Genomic DNA, 17,483 nt, shown 5'->3' with positions numbered 1-17,483 from the left:
CATTGACGGAGGACGGAACAGTATTTCTCCCTCTGACGTCGCAAGCCGATGACCTTTAATACAATCATTGCACAGAATAAATAAATGATTACTTAAAATAAAAATAATTCGGGACCATACAGGAGCCCACATACCAATGATTAAAAGAAACTCAGCTTTGGGACGTTAGAACAGGGTTAAACCGCGAGGACGAGTAACGCACCCTCTCAAAAATGACGAAATCTTGGAAATTTCCACGTATATATTGATACGAGTCAATCTAAGAATGATATGACTCCGATTGAAATAAATGAAAAGAAAAACGAATAATTTAAATACAAAAGAGAAATCATAATTCAGAAAAATAGATAAATTCGACTGTTGCATCAAAAAGGATGCATGAAAAGTCAAGAAATAACGTAAACTAAATATTCCATAAGACAATGGCCATGAAAAGTTATGAAAAAATAGAATTTGTTAATAAACAATTAACAAACATTTATAACAACAAAATGCAAATCAGTGGAAAAGAAAGAACGATCACCGGGGTAAGCACCCACCAAAAATCTTTTCTTAATCTTCATAAACAGTTGAGATATTTATTTTTGAAGTTTCATACAGACACATACAAGCCCATGTATCCGTGTGTCCACAAAACTTTGGAAAATTCTAGCGTACGCATTATTGATGATGGAGAAATGGTTTCCATACAAAAGGGACTCCATATTCTGAAAACTATTTATTTCACTCATAAAAATAATAAAATTTATTAACAAATATAATTGTTGTAAACAAAATATACATGAAATATTCTACGAACAATTCACAAAAATCGTAAAAGGAAGTTCTGTAGATCCTAAATATGTATTTCAAAAATCTCTTCTTAATCTTCATAAATAGTGAAGATATTCATTTTTAAACTTTTACACACACCCACACATACAAACCCATGTATCGGTGTGTCCACAAAAACTTTGGAAAATTCTAGCGTCCGCATTATTGACGATAGAGAAATGGTTTCCAGACAAAAAAGGACTCCATATATTGAAAACTATTTATTCCATTCATAAAAATGATAAAAATTATTAACAAATATAATTGTTGTAAACAAAACGTACATGAAAAATCCTGTAAACAATTCAGAAAAATCGTAAAAGGAAGTTCAGTAGATCCTTGATATGTAACAAAAAAAATCTTTTCTTAATCTTCATAAACAGTGAAGATATTGATTTTTAAATAATTCACACTATACACACACACTCAAATCCTTGTATCGGTGTATGCAAATAAAGTTCGAGAATTGATAGCGCTTTCCCTATGGGACATATGCAAAAACATCCCATATAGAAACTACGGCATAAATTGTGAACTACAAAAATATGTAATAAAAAATTGTAAAAGTCAATAGACAAAACTGAATGTCTATTGACATGTCATTAAGAATTACCCCTAAAAAATCTAAAATTGGCGAAATTAGTGCATTTAAATAACAAGAACAAGAATATGAAAGAAAATTAAACAAAACTCAACAATTTAAACATGTCAATTTTGATAAATTAGCGATCTTAATTGTAAATGTTAATAACCACGAAATTAATGAACGAATTGCTACCGAAAAATCCATAAAAATAGTCCACTGAATCCTCTAACGACTGAGCCATTGATTAGATTTTTCACGTTATAAACAACGCCATTAAAAGTTAATAAACATTTTTCAAGGTCAAGTCAATATCTCCGAAAGTTGTATAGTTAAGAAAATGAAAATTTATGGAAAAATGCTATAAAATGTGGACATTTGAATGGATGAATAATTGTTCCTGATTACTGAAAAATACTATTGTTATTAACAATTGAAATGTTATAAAAAATTGTCAAAAAAGTTTTAATACTAGAATCGTATTTCTAGACCAAAAATAGGGTCAAAAACGAATTTTGTCAAATTTGTCAAGAGACAATGTCAATAGACAAAAATTGCTTATAGTAGTACCATGAGGATGCCAAAAGGATCCATTTAAGCTATAGTGAAAATCACGTTCAAAAATTAATTTTAAAACAGAAAAATCATTGTCAAAATATCAGAAATAATTTTTAAGAATTAAAAATGTAAAAATGAAAAATGTAATAAGGCATAAGAGAATGTCACAGCATTAGATGAGACTACACACAGAACATATGAATACGCATCACGCGCCATCCCTACTCTCAGTCAAGTGGAGTTGCACGTTAAACGAAGCATCCCCACCATCCCTACTACTGGATAGCGTGCGCCAACGATCGACGCGGTGAATAATCGGTCAGAGTAGTCTCAGTGCCGCAGAGAAACGGCAGTTCAACTTCAACATCAGCCAGCAGCAGTCATCTCTCCGAAGAGCTCCGGGAACATTAAATCGACTAAGTTCCAAATTATTTTTGGACTTAGAAAATATTTCGTGAGTTGTGGACTTGGAAAAATTTCGTGAGTTATGAACTTAGAATAATTTTGCCTTCTGCACTCTTGAACTTAGAATAATTTGGCCTTCTGCACTCTTGAACTTAGAATAATTTGGCCTTCTGCACCGTTGAATTTATGATAATTTTGCTGTCTGCACTGTTGAACTCACAATTATTTTACCTTTCGCATTTTTCGACATAAGATTCATTTACATGAAATATTTTTCTAAAGCCACCATTCACTTTAATTATTAAATTTAAACATGTCAAGTCTCAAACAAGTAAAGAATTTGTGGTGAATAAAAAAGAAGTGATACCAAGTGTTGTGAAAAAGTGTTAACTTCCCCATCACACAAATCATACCGAGAAATTTTGCCGAGGCGACCCAAGACGCTCGTTTAAGAACGGTGGCTTGCGAACCCCACGAGAATTTATCGGTTGACTTACGTGAAAAATCACTCTTGAATAGAATTAATTGATAAATTTTGCCGAGGCGACCCAAGACGCTCGTTTAAATAACGGTGCCTTGCGAACCCCACGAGAATTTAACAATTGAATCTTTCATTGCATAATTTTTTATAGAATTAATTGATAAATTTTGCCGAGGCGACCCAAGATGCTCGTTTACGAACGGTCTCTTGCGAACCCCACGAGAATTTAACAATTAACTCTTTCATTCCAAATCTTCAGTAAAATTAATTGATAAATTTTGCCGAGGCGACCCAAGATGCTCGTTTACGAACGGTCTCTTGCGAACCCCACGAGAATTTAACAATTAAATAATGTAATCTAAAAACAAACCGCACTCTTAGTGAAGTGAACCAACGATTAAAAATACAGTTTTCGTTCGATATATATATATTTATTAATTTTGTTTCTCTCGGAAATCCAGAAAAGAAAACGTCAATAAGTGAAATCAAAAAAAAAACTTTATTCAAAAAGACTACAGAAAACGTATCATCCATCCAGCCAAGCAGCCGTCCAGACAGCGACCCAAAGGACTAATTATAAAAGAAACAACGAAAGTGAGTAACGTGAGGAAAACATTTATTCTTTCTACCCGGATGTCGTTTGATATTCCAAAAAAGGAAAGTTTAACCACTATTTACGGTTTTCGGTAAATTCTCAACGTTAAAATAAATCAATCTAGCATGTCCTTCTTAAAATCGGCAAGTCAAATTTTAATCGGCTACCGCTCGACGGTTAAAAATTGTTATTTCGGCTTCCCTAAATTACTAAGATCAAAAACGGAAGGACAATATTGAAACAATGACACCAACTGAGATTTTATTTCTTTTAATAACACCAAATTCACCGGAAATACGTAACAAAAATGGTGCTAAGTGTGGGGTTTTTCTCAGTCACTTTTTCGTTTTTTTTTATTGCATTAGTTGGCTGGTCGCACACGTAATTTTAATCTAATGAATTTTAGCACTTTTAACGCCTATCATCCTAGAAGATACGATATACTGACCAATGTTCGTTTTTCGTTTCATCCTTCATTTTATTTTACTCGAGTTTTTTTTTGTTCTGAAAGAAAAAAAGTAAATCTCAAAAATTAATCGATTAATTCAACTCGTTACCATATATATATTCATACAGATTCATTGTTTTTTTTTTGATTTTTGAAATACATTAACAAAATTTATATATATAGATATCAATACTTGCATCAATCAAAATGGATAATTACGAAACGAATGTGGGTGAGATACCAGAGCAATTAGAAGAAGCCCGCGAGCTTAATCAACAACTCTTGGAAAGATTGAAATTAATCGAAGAACAGGCCCAAATAATTAAAGACCTACAAGCTTCAGTAAAACAATTGAAAGAATGTCAAACGCAGACTAGTAATTCTCCGTCGGAAGGAGACTTTGAACGACCCAATATTTCAAATCAAAATTATTTGGCAACTAACGTAATTCTGGATGAGATGGCTACCCTTAAGAATGACATAGATTTATTGAAAAATAAAACTGCACAATCACAACCCAGCAATACACCTATCAATGCGCACTACATTCCGAGTAGAATCACAGTTAAAGATGCACTCTCGTATATACCTTCTTTTGACGGTTACAATATAACAGTTACACAATTTATGAGAGCTTGCAATCGTGCATGCTCTATGCTCGACCAGTCTACCGTTCCCATGTTTTTAGCACTTGTTCGTCAGAAATTTAAAGGACGTGCACGAATAACCTTAGAAAATTTGGAATATCAAACACCTCTGGAACTTGAAACTAATTTACGCAACTTTTTTGATCCTTATAAAACTGCAAATGAATTGAAAGCAGCGCTTGAGAATGTTTGCAAGAAATCGCAAGAGCATGTTGTAGATTACATTAACCACGTTAAAAGCCTCTATTCTGATGTAATTAAAACTGAAACGCTTGAAAGAGAATATTTAACAGTAGAAGATGTCACTAAACTTGAAAAAGATACTATTAGAGCCTTTCTGAATGGTCTTCCACCTTCGCTTCGTATCCAATGCTTATCTAAACCCCATACGACTCTAGATGAAACATTTAAAAATACAATCGAAGTGTATAAAATCCACGAACGCGACATGACTCGATTTCACGAGCCCCAAAATTTTATTGGCACAACTCAAACTAACTCACACAGCTCTGGAGTTAATGCAAACATTCCACAAGAGGACAACCGCGTTTTCAATCGACGGGACAACGAAACTTCACATCGAAACGGGTTCAGCAAAACACCACAAGGGTTTAGTAACTCAAAAGCAATATCTCAAAATAGATATCACAATAATCATCCCAGGAATTTCAGCAACCCAGGTTCATGGAATAATCATCGCTTTTCTGCAAATCGAAACAATTTTAGTTCCTTTAATAATACTGGTACTCAAAATTATTCAAGTAATAGCAATTTTGGGCAGGAAAACGGCAATAAACCAAGCTATATACCGGGAGTTTTTTGTGAATTATGTCGATCGCCAGGGCATAACTTGAGTAACTGTAGAAAGTTAGCTTACATGAACAGACAAAAAGAAATGAATTCAAAAAATGGCCAACTCCCCGAACAGAATATTGGCGGGTTTACGGGGAGCAATCCGAATCAAATCCCGTCACTATCTCAAAACCCGTGCAACCAATCGAGCGAAAATCAAATCCAACCGAATTTCCCCTCGACTTCGGGAACAACCACGGGAACTCAATAAAACGCGATTGCACACTACGAAGTTCTAAATTAAATATTCAGGACACTTTGAAAAGCGCAATTAATAGTAATATAAATATTTCCGGAGCGGATCTAGCGAAAATCCCGATCAAAACCATAGAAGAATTATACGTCGATCAAAGAGCACGAACAATTAATGCCATCAAAACACATGAAGGGCTTAGGGCGTTATGGGAACAAAAACCATCATTAATGCGGTACGGACTCGGATATCATGAAGAATTGAGACAGAAATCCCGGGGGTTAAAAAAAGTACAGGACTCAGTTAATAATAATCAATTCGAAAAAAATAATTCAGAGACGAACGTTAACATTAATTGTATACCTGACGAACCGATTAATGCGATAGTTTCCCCAGTAGAATCAGAGATTAAAATTTCCACAGAAAATACAAAAATAAATTCCGATTGTTCCATTAACACCACTGCGCGGCGCGCGTCTGAACAACTATCTAACGCTAATGAATCCGTAGCTACAAATCCTCCCAATCGAACACATACGGAATCAAATAACCCTAAAACATCATCAATTGAAACTAGCGATGTCCATCATCTAAAAGAAGCACAATTAGACACGGAAAAATCAATTGAAAATCTCAGATTAACCGCGCCCGTAAAACCCAATGGATCTAGTGAGAGGACTACTGCAGAAAAACTTCTCGATTCGAAAGGACAGACAGAATTAAAGCCTTATTCTCGTATTGCTCACGTGCAAATTGGAAAAACAAAGATCGCGTCCGTTACATTATACTCATCACAATTAAAATTACCAACGGTGATGATGATCGATAGTGGTGCGGAAGTCAATTTAATTAAAATCAGCGCTCTTAATTTTCACGCCCCAATGAATAACAAAGACATTATTGAGCTTCACGGTATTACTGACAATTTTATTAAAACCCTTGGAACCGTTTTAATTAACATTGATAACTATTCCATAAAATTTCATGTAGTGAGCGACAATCTTCCTATAATTCAGGCCGGAATTATTGGCGCAGAATTTTTCCATGAGTTCAGAGCCACTCTTTCGTATGAATCTAAAACTTTTTCTTTCCATAATGTAGTGATGGAAATAACTTACGACGACTATCAAACAATTCCTAAAAATTCTTCCTGTGCATTTACAGTTCAATTAACCAAAGATTCACCCACGGTTGGCCTTATCTCGGATATTTACATTGCAGACAAGGTTTCCATAATTGGAAGTCCAGAATTGAATATTCAAGGAAACGCATACATCAGAGCTATCAATCAAAGTGATCAAGATTTGACCTTGCCTACGCCTGTGATTAAGATGGGCCAGTGTAGTTGGTTAACATGTAGAGGAGAGACTGATGCACAGCGCGAACTGATCCGCGAAAACAATTTTCAAGAAGAGCCTAATTCTCATATTCAAAAACTCGACTATCTAAGTCACAAGCCAAATTGGTTCGCAAGTCCACCTCTCGATACTATTCCCATTAATGTAGTCTCAAGCGATAAACTCACTGCTGAACGTGCAAAATCTATACAAAACCTCCTCTATCTCGATCATTTGACTGAAACAGAAAATACTGTAATTACTGAACTCATTAGCCAACACCAAGACCTTTTTGTTCTTAATGGCGAAGCTTTAGGTGCTACAAATGCTATTTTTCATCAAATTAATACAATAGATGACGTACCTGTATTCAAACGACAATATAGATTCCCTCCTATTCACAAAGACGAAATTATAAAACAATGTACAGAATTAGAGGCAAGAGGTATAATTAAACCATCCGATTCGCCCTATAGTTCTCCCATTTGGATAGTTCCGAAAAAGGAAGATTCCTTAGGAAATAAAAGATGGAGAATGGTAATTGACTACCGATCTCTCAATGAAAAAACCATCGGGGACGCCTACCCTCTCCCAAACATTAATGAAATATTAGACCAGTTGGGAAATGCCCAATATTTCTCAAGCTTTGACCTTGCTAGTGGATTCCATCAAATCCCTATTCATCCTAATGACACACATAAAACCGCATTCTCTACACCCTATCAGCACTATGAGTTTACGCGCATGCCCTTCGGTCTCAAAAACGCACCCCCAACATTCCAAAGAATGATGGATAAAGTCCTAATTGGATTACAGGGTAAAGAATTATTCGTCTACATGGATGATATAGTGATCTATTCTCAGACTCTTGAAGAGCATGTTCGAAAGTTTCAAAATTTAAGTGAGCGCTTACGAAAGGCTGGTTTGCAACTCGAACCGGATAAATGTCACTTTTTAAAGAAAGAGATCAATTATCTGGGACACATTATATCATCTGATGGAGTACGTCCGGAACCAAAAAAATTAACAGCTGTCCAAAATTTTCCAAGACCAACCAATCAGAAAAATATCAGACAATTTCTTGGCCTAACCGGGTATTACCGTCGATTCATCCCAAATTATGCAAAAATCGCCAAACCTTTAACCTCTCTCCTAATGAAAGACAAGAAATTTCAATGGGGCGACGAGGAAAACAAAGCCTTTAGTAATTTACGGAACGCGCTGTGCAAATCTCCCATACTGCAATATCCAGATTTCACCAAGGAGTTTGTAATCACGACAGATGCTTGCGGATACGGCATTGCCGGAATTCTCAGTCAAGGAGAGATTGGTAAAGATCTTCCAATTGCCTATATCTCAAGAGTATTAGGAAAATCAGAAAGAAATTACTCAACTATAGAAAAGGAAATGCTTGCTATCATTTATGCGGTAAACTACTTTCGACCTTATGTCTACGGTCGGAAATTTACATTAGTTACAGACCACAGGCCTTTGACGTGGATTAATTCGGTGTCGTCGCCAAATTCTAGAATTGTTAGGTGGAGACTAAGTATGCAGGATTTTGATTACCGAATAGTATATAAACCAGGGTTAGTGAACGCAAATGCTGATGCTTTATCTAGAAATATTCCATTTAATAACGAAACAGAATGCGACAACGATGATACTTTGTTAGATATAAAAAGAATTTTCACGATTGATTCTGACACCTCTTCTAGTGATTCAATATTTACGGCCCCAGCAAAACGAAAAAAGAAAGAGGTAACAAAAGCACTGACGAAAAGATCTCGTGTGGGAAGCGATGATATTGATATAGCAGTAGATAACAGCACGAAATCAGAGGACAGTGAGAATGTAGGTAGAAATAAAAGAAGTAATATAGCTGACGAAGATATCACGCAACAGACAGGCTCAAGTAGCGCGACGGAAATCTTAGCCGAACATCCGGCATCTGAACCCCTGATATCACCTGAAGGAAATGACTCAGATAACGAACATAATCACAGTGAGCTATCCAGTAACGGTGGATTAGCGGAGAGCGAACGCAGCTCTGAGTCATATCCTGCAAGCGTTGCAAATAATCAAGACATCGACCCATCCCACTATTTACCCCCAGCCGCTTGTGATGAATTAGATGAAACATTTTTTGATGACGGGTCTCTAGGGTTAGCAGACTTTACTGAAATTATGTCCGACATGTTCATATCCCCAGAGGATGCACAAGATAACAACTCGACTGATATACTCAGAACAGATTCTATTAGCAATCATGAGAATGAAGCAGTTGTGGTCGATGTACCTGACTCAGATGATTCAAGCGATTCGAGCGAAGAAATATTCCCAACAGCTCGCGTTCCATTCGAGAATCAACGACAAAGGGAAAATAAAGAAAGACTACCACCAAATTCGCGAATAATTTCGGATCAGGTAATTGAATGTCGTGACAATTTAGCCATGCGACAAGACAATTATCTTATCTTTACTTCTATTAGGGGTGAAGCTTGCGATAATGGAGCTCTGGAAATACTGCATACAATCGATTGTCCGATCAATGATCTCACTTTACTCCGTGTAAAAGTTATACCTTATAAGAAAAAACTTACCCTCATCCTACCCCTGCGTAATAATAGGAACAACATAGTGGTCGAAGAAGACATTCGCGAAGGGTTACAATCTGTTCACAACGCAATAATTGATCTCAATATCAAATCAATTAGCATAGCTAAGACTGATCAATTCGACGACGTCCCATGGAATATAATAGAACAAATCCTAGTAGATACATTTGCACCAATTGATGTAAAAATTACAATTTGCACGCAAGAAGTCATAATCCCCAATGAGCATGACCGATCCGAAATCCTACTCGAGTATCACGCTAGCGCGACGAACGGTCATAAAGGTACGACAAAAACTTTTAATCGTCTTAGGCAGAACTTTTTCTGGCCAAGTATGAGACAAGACGTTATCGAACTCATTCGTAATTGCAGGGCATGTCAGCTAAAGAAATTAGTTAGGGTTAAAACGAAACAACCTATGGTTATTACCGACACACCTAAAGCAGCCTTCGACAAAATCGCCATGGATATGGTGGGACCTTTATCGAAAACGAAAAATGATAATATATATATTCTCACCATTCAAGATTTGTTAACTAAATATTCTCTAGCTATACCTTTAAAGAACGGAGATTCTAGAGAAATAGCAATTGCTCTTGTTAAAAATTTTATCTGCTATTTCGGAGCACCAAAAATCATACTCACCGATCAAGGCTCAAATTTTATATCTTGTCTCATGAAAACAATTGCCAAGAAATTTCGAATTAAACAATATCATACTACTGCATATAGACCTCAAAGCAATGGATCCATCGAAAGATCCCACCATGTCCTCATACAATACCTAAAACAGTACGCAGACACCCATACAGATTGGGACGAACTATGTGAATTAGCTTCTTTTGCATATAACACTAGTGTCCACGAGGGAACGGGATACACTCCTCATCAATTAGTATTCGGGAAATTAGCTAGATTACCATCCAGTCAAGCCGCTAATGAGCCAATCGAGCCTACATACGGAGACTATTTGCGCCAACTATTTACGCGAATCAGTAAATTTCAAGAAACAGCAGGACAAAATCTTCATCAAGCAAAACTTAAATCTAAAGAATATTACGATGCGAAAATAAATCCACAACAGCTTAGTGTGGGAAATAAAGTATTTTTGCTTAAAGAACCCAATAAGGGAAAAATGACTGACCAGTATGAAGGTCCTTATAATATTATTGAAATACTAGAAAATTGTAACGTCATAATAAATAGAAATGGAGCCAAGAAAAAGGTTCATATTAATAAGCTACGGTTATCTAAAATGCAAGTTTCTCTCATAACCACATAAATGATAACACAATAGACATTAAGAATAAAAATCTTCAAAAGTTAGAATCATTATTTCAGCTAGAATAACTAATTAATAATTAATAACAAATTATAATCAGAAAATTAGGGTAGTAGGAAAATTGAGTTAGCAAAATCCCAACATCATCCAAAAATGTTACAGATGACTCTAAAAAGGATGATGACGGCTATTCTCGTCCTGTTGTTCATCAACACCCAGGAAATTAATGGATTAGTAGGTTATGATTGTAGTGGGTCTACCTTAAACATCACCTCGTATTCTCTACTCCAGGTGGGGCAATGTCACATCCCCCTTGTTAAACCCAAATCAACAAATGTCAACATCGAACTTATGCAACTTAACAAATATGGACAAATTACGGTCGTAGAATGTCGATTACAATTAGATCGAACAATTCACCGTTGCGGAATGTTTTCCCATGTAGCAATAGTGCACAATTACCGCAGGGAATATTTCGTTGAGCTGGAACAACACGAATGCCAAAAATTACATGATTCCAACTCACTACAGATATCACACAACATTGTAGTCGATGCACTAGTTAAAAATATCACCAATCTTAGACCAATCACAATAGCCGGTAAAGCCGAAGTTGACGGCACATGTCAAGGAAGCCAGTATAATGACCCATTTGGGAATTGGGACGAAGTCATTGTCAACGCAATAGCGCGAATCTACTACACTTCATATGTCACCACTGTCGAATTAATATCCAACAAAGTAACCCTTCAATCGGGAGCCAAATGCGATTTTTTGGCGGGGTCTTGTACAAACTCTCTTGGCACTCAGGCCTTTTGGTCAGTCCAGCCTCCAGACGACTGTAAATTCGGAAAATACACAACGCTATATCGAGGATCAGCTACGAAGATCGAATCAGACAACAGTAACCCGACCACTTATTTAGTTACCACTAGAGACTATACTTTCACATTGGAGCAAAGATCTAAGACATTAACCTGTGGCTACCTTTTGATCCAAACTGAATTACCAAAATTATTTATTATGGAAGTTTCTCCGGGAACCACTTTCCCCACAAATAAGATTATCAATACCGATAATGTGGACTTAATGCAATATGTTAACACGAAAATTGTATACCTCGAACACCACCTTAGAACTCAAGTTAGGAAGCTGTATCACTATATTCGTCTCAGTCAATGCGAAGCCCAAAGAACCTCATTAATGAACGCCCTTAGCACAGCGTCATTTGCACCTGATATATTTGCCTATAACCTCATGAAAGGCCCGGGTTATCATGCAATAACAACAGGAGAATTGGTTTCCATTGTCAAATGCACGGCAGTACCAGTCACCCTCAGAAAGAGTGAAAATTGTTACCAAGAAATGCCAGTTACTTACAACAACGAAAGTTACTTTCTAACCGGAATATCGAGAATGTTGATTAGACATGGAACGGTCATTGACTGCCATTCAGCGATACCTACAGTTTATAGAATTGATGGATATTGGTATGCACTGAACCCTGACCCAATGAAAACCCCAACGCCTGCAACCTTTAACCCTTCTCTACCAATAGAATGGGAATATGAAAAAATAGAAAATTTAGCAACTAGTGGAATTTATAGCGAAACAGATATGGAAAAATTACGTGACCGACTATTAACTCGAGCAGAAGCCGCCACTGTAATGAATAATCTTGTCAGCGCCGCCAATGGTAATGAACTGCCAGCCGGAACTATTTCAATGAAACACCTTTTGAGTAGGGAGATGGTAGAGGAAATGACGGAATCAGCAGCTTATAAGACGTGGGAAAAACTCAAAATATTTGGGAATACAGTATCGATTCTTATAGGAATTGTCACTATTATCCACGTGATAATTGGCATTGCTAATGTGTTCATACATGGTTTTACGCTACACGATGCATTCGGATGGAGCTTCCGTATCCTTGGAGCTTTATTTGGAGGACTTACACATTATTTTATATACAGAACACGTCGAAACCAAACGAATAATTTACCAGAAAACATCGAAGCTCAACCTCTTAACACGGAGATGAGAACACACACCCGGAGAACCACGCCATTGAACACTATAACTACAACAAGTGAACTGCCACGAGCCACCCTTCCTAATCCGATTAATCCGCAATTACTATCGCAAGCACGTATAGCTTTAAGTACTGCCCCAACTAACACAAACTAGTAGAAGTATTTGTTAATAACCATTCTACATAGTGCCAATAAATAGAAAAATAGCCACTCAGAAATCAACAGTGGATTCGATGCTGATCAAGGGGAAATATATTATATGTCTTCCTACTCGTCCGAAATCGTGATGGTCCACAACTATCTTGCACGTTTCAACTATCCTGGTTACATTTACCCTCCTGAATAACTAGCAATTGACTTCACAAATCATTAACAGAATCAACATCAACAACAATCAGCATCAGCATTAGCATTATCAGCAGCAGTATCAGCATCAGAATTAGCATCATCAACGATGAACACCCGATCGGCTGATATTTGCGAGAAGATTCGGCAAATGCAGACGACTATTAGCAAGATGCAAGCTGCTACTGATCAGTTGAGCAACACAATGCATAGGTTATTCAAATACCAAAACACCACAGATTCAAAAATTCTCATGGAAAGAACGATGCGAAATCTACGGTTCCACATGATCTTCCTCAGAACCCTACATGAAGAGCTGCAAACACAAATTACAAATTAAAATAGAAACTCAACAATCATAACCTACACGATTCCATTACACGACGGGGAGAAGGCCGAATTTCAATGGGGTTTGGAGTCAATAAATACTTTGGGAGTGACGATCCAAGGGGTCCCCAGGGAAACGGCGGCGAAATAAGATAGAAAAAAAAAAAAAAAATAAATAACTAAATAAATATTATTTTATAGTATTTTATACAGTATTCGAAACTACTCTTTCTATATTTTTTTTATAATTATCACTAGCATTGTATTCAATGAAATAACCTACATATATATGTATACATATATAGATATAGATTTTTTTTATTTTTCATTCATATGTGCATAAAATCATAATGTCCATATACATTTTTTTTTTATTGGGAGATAATCCCGTACCGAATGTACTCTCAATGCTTTATATCGAGTCAAACATTCATAATCAACATTTGTAGACATTAAAACAAAAACATAACAGAGGTCATTAATATAAATCATGACATATTTAATATCTACACTGTGCGACATTTATTAATTCCTTCAGCATAACAATCAGTAAACCAAAAATTGGACATACATCATAATTTTTGGCAAACTAAGGCTAGGGGAAAAATAACGCGCTTTCAACCAAACTTTTGATTCCAAACGGTATCAAGAATGAAAATAGTTTAGTCAAAAAACATTAGACAAAGTAGATAATAACAGAGCACGCAACATTACCATGCTGCACTTAATATTTTAGACACATAATTTTTTTTTTTCTTTTCCCGACTTTTGCTGTCCGCATCCCTTTTATATAATCTAGGTGAAGGTAGCACTAATCTGCACGAGCACGTATTTGCAATGCACTGAATGCAAAATATAGAGTTATAAATGGAACGAAACGTTTTTTCTTCCGTAAATAAAGAAATAAACGTCTCATATCATTCCAGAATCAGGAATGGACAGACACACGAATGAGCGCCCTCGTATGATTAGGATATGGAGACACCCCAATAAAGAAATCTTAGAGGCGAGGAAAAGGAAACACCGAATATTAATTATCGCGAGACAATTGCAAAAGAAAGTAGAAAAAATGCATAAATTATTAGATGTATTTAAACAATATTGCGAAGCGAAAATCGACGAAATAGAAAATACCGATAGTCACGAAGAATTGGAGGAGATTTCGGCGGACGAAATAGATACAGATAATGATAGCAGATAAAGGTAGGATATTCTTTCTATTACTTCAGGCTTAACTTGAGAAAATGAGAGAAACTTGCAAAATAAAAATAAAAAAATAATACTAAACTTAACTATTCATAATGGCTACTAACGCTTGAATTATAACGGTAAAAGAACGCCGACGGAATGACACAGATCCCGTTAAATAGCCTCACTAAATAAATAATAAAAATTATAATATTCATATACATATGCATATGTATATACATGTATGTATATGCATAACATTAGAATCATACTCATGAAGTAACAATACTGTGGGCTGGCATGAGTTCGAGTATCGATTGTCACCTTTGCGATAACCTGAAAACAAGTGAAGAAATAAGTAGAATATATAATAAAATACTGTAACGATAGGCCACTGACGAGTAGTATGTAAAATTATGAATTGAAGTGTAAGATTTAGAATAAGCCTGAAATTCCTTCAGCATGAATGAGCTGAAACATGCAACGCCCTACAGTTGCGGCTTAAGGTTCCGAATATTGGCACCTAATTCTTCAGGATATCAGGGATCGAACTTGATGTTCTGCGGACCTTCGGCCTGAAAAGAAAAGAAGAAAAGAAAACAACAACGACGAACAAAACACAATCCTATTTTGCTTTCCTTACCTGCTCCCCTATATCCTTCTTCCGACCTCTTGATACTCGAAAATCAATTCGAACTATCGCTGAAAAGATGCTCACGTCATGTTCTCACTCAGAAAATACCGCGTACACTTGGAAAAGGACGAAGAAAATGAAAACAAAATATTTAAAAGAGAGGTCACAATCTTGCTGACCAACACTAAACAACAGATATTCAAAATACCTTACATGCGTAAACCAAGCATTCTACACGATCGTGACGACGATGGGAAGTTCCACAGGATAATGGAGACTACAACGGAGCGAGCATGCAGTAGAAGTACTCTCTACAGTGCAAAGCAGCATAACCATCATCATACTGGAAATGGGAGCCCAAGATATCCAAGTCAAGCAATAATTCAAAATCAATGAAAACGAATACCGGAATCCAACCTCCGCTACTAACAAGAAGTACGAATGCAAGATATGAGTGGAGAACGAGAACAAATCGCAGAAAATTGAATACCAAAATTGAACAGCATACAGATAGACCTGTCACAGCACCATTGGATGAACGAAACCTTCCTTACCATATGAAAGTCCCCATACCTTTCTAATAATCCTAGCCAAAGAAAACAACAAATGTACGTACTATGACCAGACTTCGGCAGTTGATCCGCAGGCATTAGTCGATCCATGATACCAAAACGGACAACAGAACAGCAAGGAGCTAAGGATACCGAAGAACACGAGCGGAACAGGATCAGAAGATTATTATTTTACTACACTGTATCTCTTATTATGATATATCATGTTCAATTACATTAAAGTCCAATACTTAAGATCTATGGGTACCTCGCAAACGTGACAATACGTAATTTAACTATACGAAAGTGACTTGGACCACTTAACACTACGCTTAAGCCTATAATAATTTAAAAATCAAATAATCAAACATATATTGGGCAAAAATATTTCATGAAATTTAAATATTCTATATCTATCTATATATGTTCACTGCAAGCAATACCTGGGTTTACTCAATTGGGAAGTAACCACTTATAAGCACCTCCCTTTTTCGCAATAATACCTACACGAATATATATCTAAATTAAACCTACGATTACAGAATACATAAAATGGATCCATCAATCCGATACAGGACGTTACGAGCGTCCTTAATACTGAATTATCCTGTTAGTCTGAGGAATCAAATATATAATAAACTTACTACGTATTCCACAAAAATCGCAGACTGCAGAAAAGCAAGGGAAAAACCGGCAGCGCTTAACAATTTAACAGAAAATCTCGAAGAAATACTCAAACCACTACACATCGCTGTCATACAAGGAGTACTATTTGGCAACATGCACTTTATAAAATTGGACACGAATCCTCAAATCATGAAATTTTACATGAATGACGAATACGATTGGCGCAAGGAAGCCAAACTGTGTCGACAAATAATTAAAACATTTAAAAGACTACTGAAATGAAGAAAAAACTAGGAACATTAAATACGTGAAGTGGGATTGCAAAACTCAGTGCAACAAATAATTAGAGATTAAATAGTGAAATACTTGAATCGAATAGTTAAAATCAATCAAATACTGTCAAACATGCAACGCTTAGATAAAAATAAATTATAATATGTTTAATTGAATTTCAGTGGGTTAGGAGCTTATCCTTTCGAGCTAATGTACCGGAGAATCCCCTGATAGAGTTCATAACGATAAAATATGTAAAAACCACAAAACTATGGAATAAGGACCGTGATTGGTTGATTTTTCACAAAAAAAAAAAGACGAAACTATAATAGACTTTTACAGTTGCTTTTGTCGCTAAAACAGACAAAAGCAACTGCACTCACCATTGTCATGTTACGTATTCACATACGTTTTCTATGAATGATATCCCCTTGAAGCAATTGCAAAATATAAAGGATGAAATCAATCAAATATAAATACTAAATACCGCTATAAATTACTGATCATATATTTCAACCAGAGGTCATGTAACAAAACATTCTTAGATGAATGACCAAAAGGATTCTATATATAAATAAGAATAAAGAAATGAAAAGATAGAAACATTGACGGAGGACGGAACAGTATTTCTCCCTCTGACGTCGCAAGCCGATGACCTTTAATACAATCATTGCACAGATATCACACGTGAGT

General features: G+C 36.0%; 1 protein-coding gene across 7 annotated transcripts; it reads left to right on the top strand.

Moving 5' to 3' along the window:
* The first annotated feature begins 16 nt into the window (after nt 1-16).
* On the top strand, nt 17-17,462 carry LOC135172409 (uncharacterized). Of its 7 annotated transcripts, none has more exons than XM_064138496.1 (4): nt 17-2,408; nt 3,302-3,434; nt 6,740-8,242; nt 10,975-13,154. In XM_064138496.1, exons 3-4 carry the CDS (start codon nt 8,195-8,197, stop codon nt 12,997-12,999), a joined length of 2,073 nt encoding a protein of 690 aa, XP_063994566.1. In that variant the 5' UTR covers nt 17-2,408; nt 3,302-3,434; nt 6,740-8,194; the 3' UTR covers nt 13,000-13,154. The 7 variants fall into 7 exon arrangements, 5 of the variants coding, with proteins under 5 accessions (XP_063994566.1, XP_063994568.1, XP_063994567.1 ...); XM_064138498.1 differs by having other exon boundaries at nt 3,222-3,434; XM_064138497.1 differs by having other exon boundaries at nt 17-2,434; nt 6,797-8,242.
* The last annotated feature ends 21 nt before the right edge of the window (nt 17,463-17,483 follow it).

Source organism: Diachasmimorpha longicaudata, unplaced genomic scaffold (genome assembly GCF_034640455.1).
Source record: "Diachasmimorpha longicaudata isolate KC_UGA_2023 unplaced genomic scaffold, iyDiaLong2 ctg00000288.1, whole genome shotgun sequence".
NCBI classification, from domain to species: domain Eukaryota; kingdom Metazoa; phylum Arthropoda; class Insecta; order Hymenoptera; family Braconidae; genus Diachasmimorpha; species Diachasmimorpha longicaudata.
Note: the sequence above shows the minus strand (reverse complement) of the source record. Positions and strands in the feature narration are given on the sequence as shown.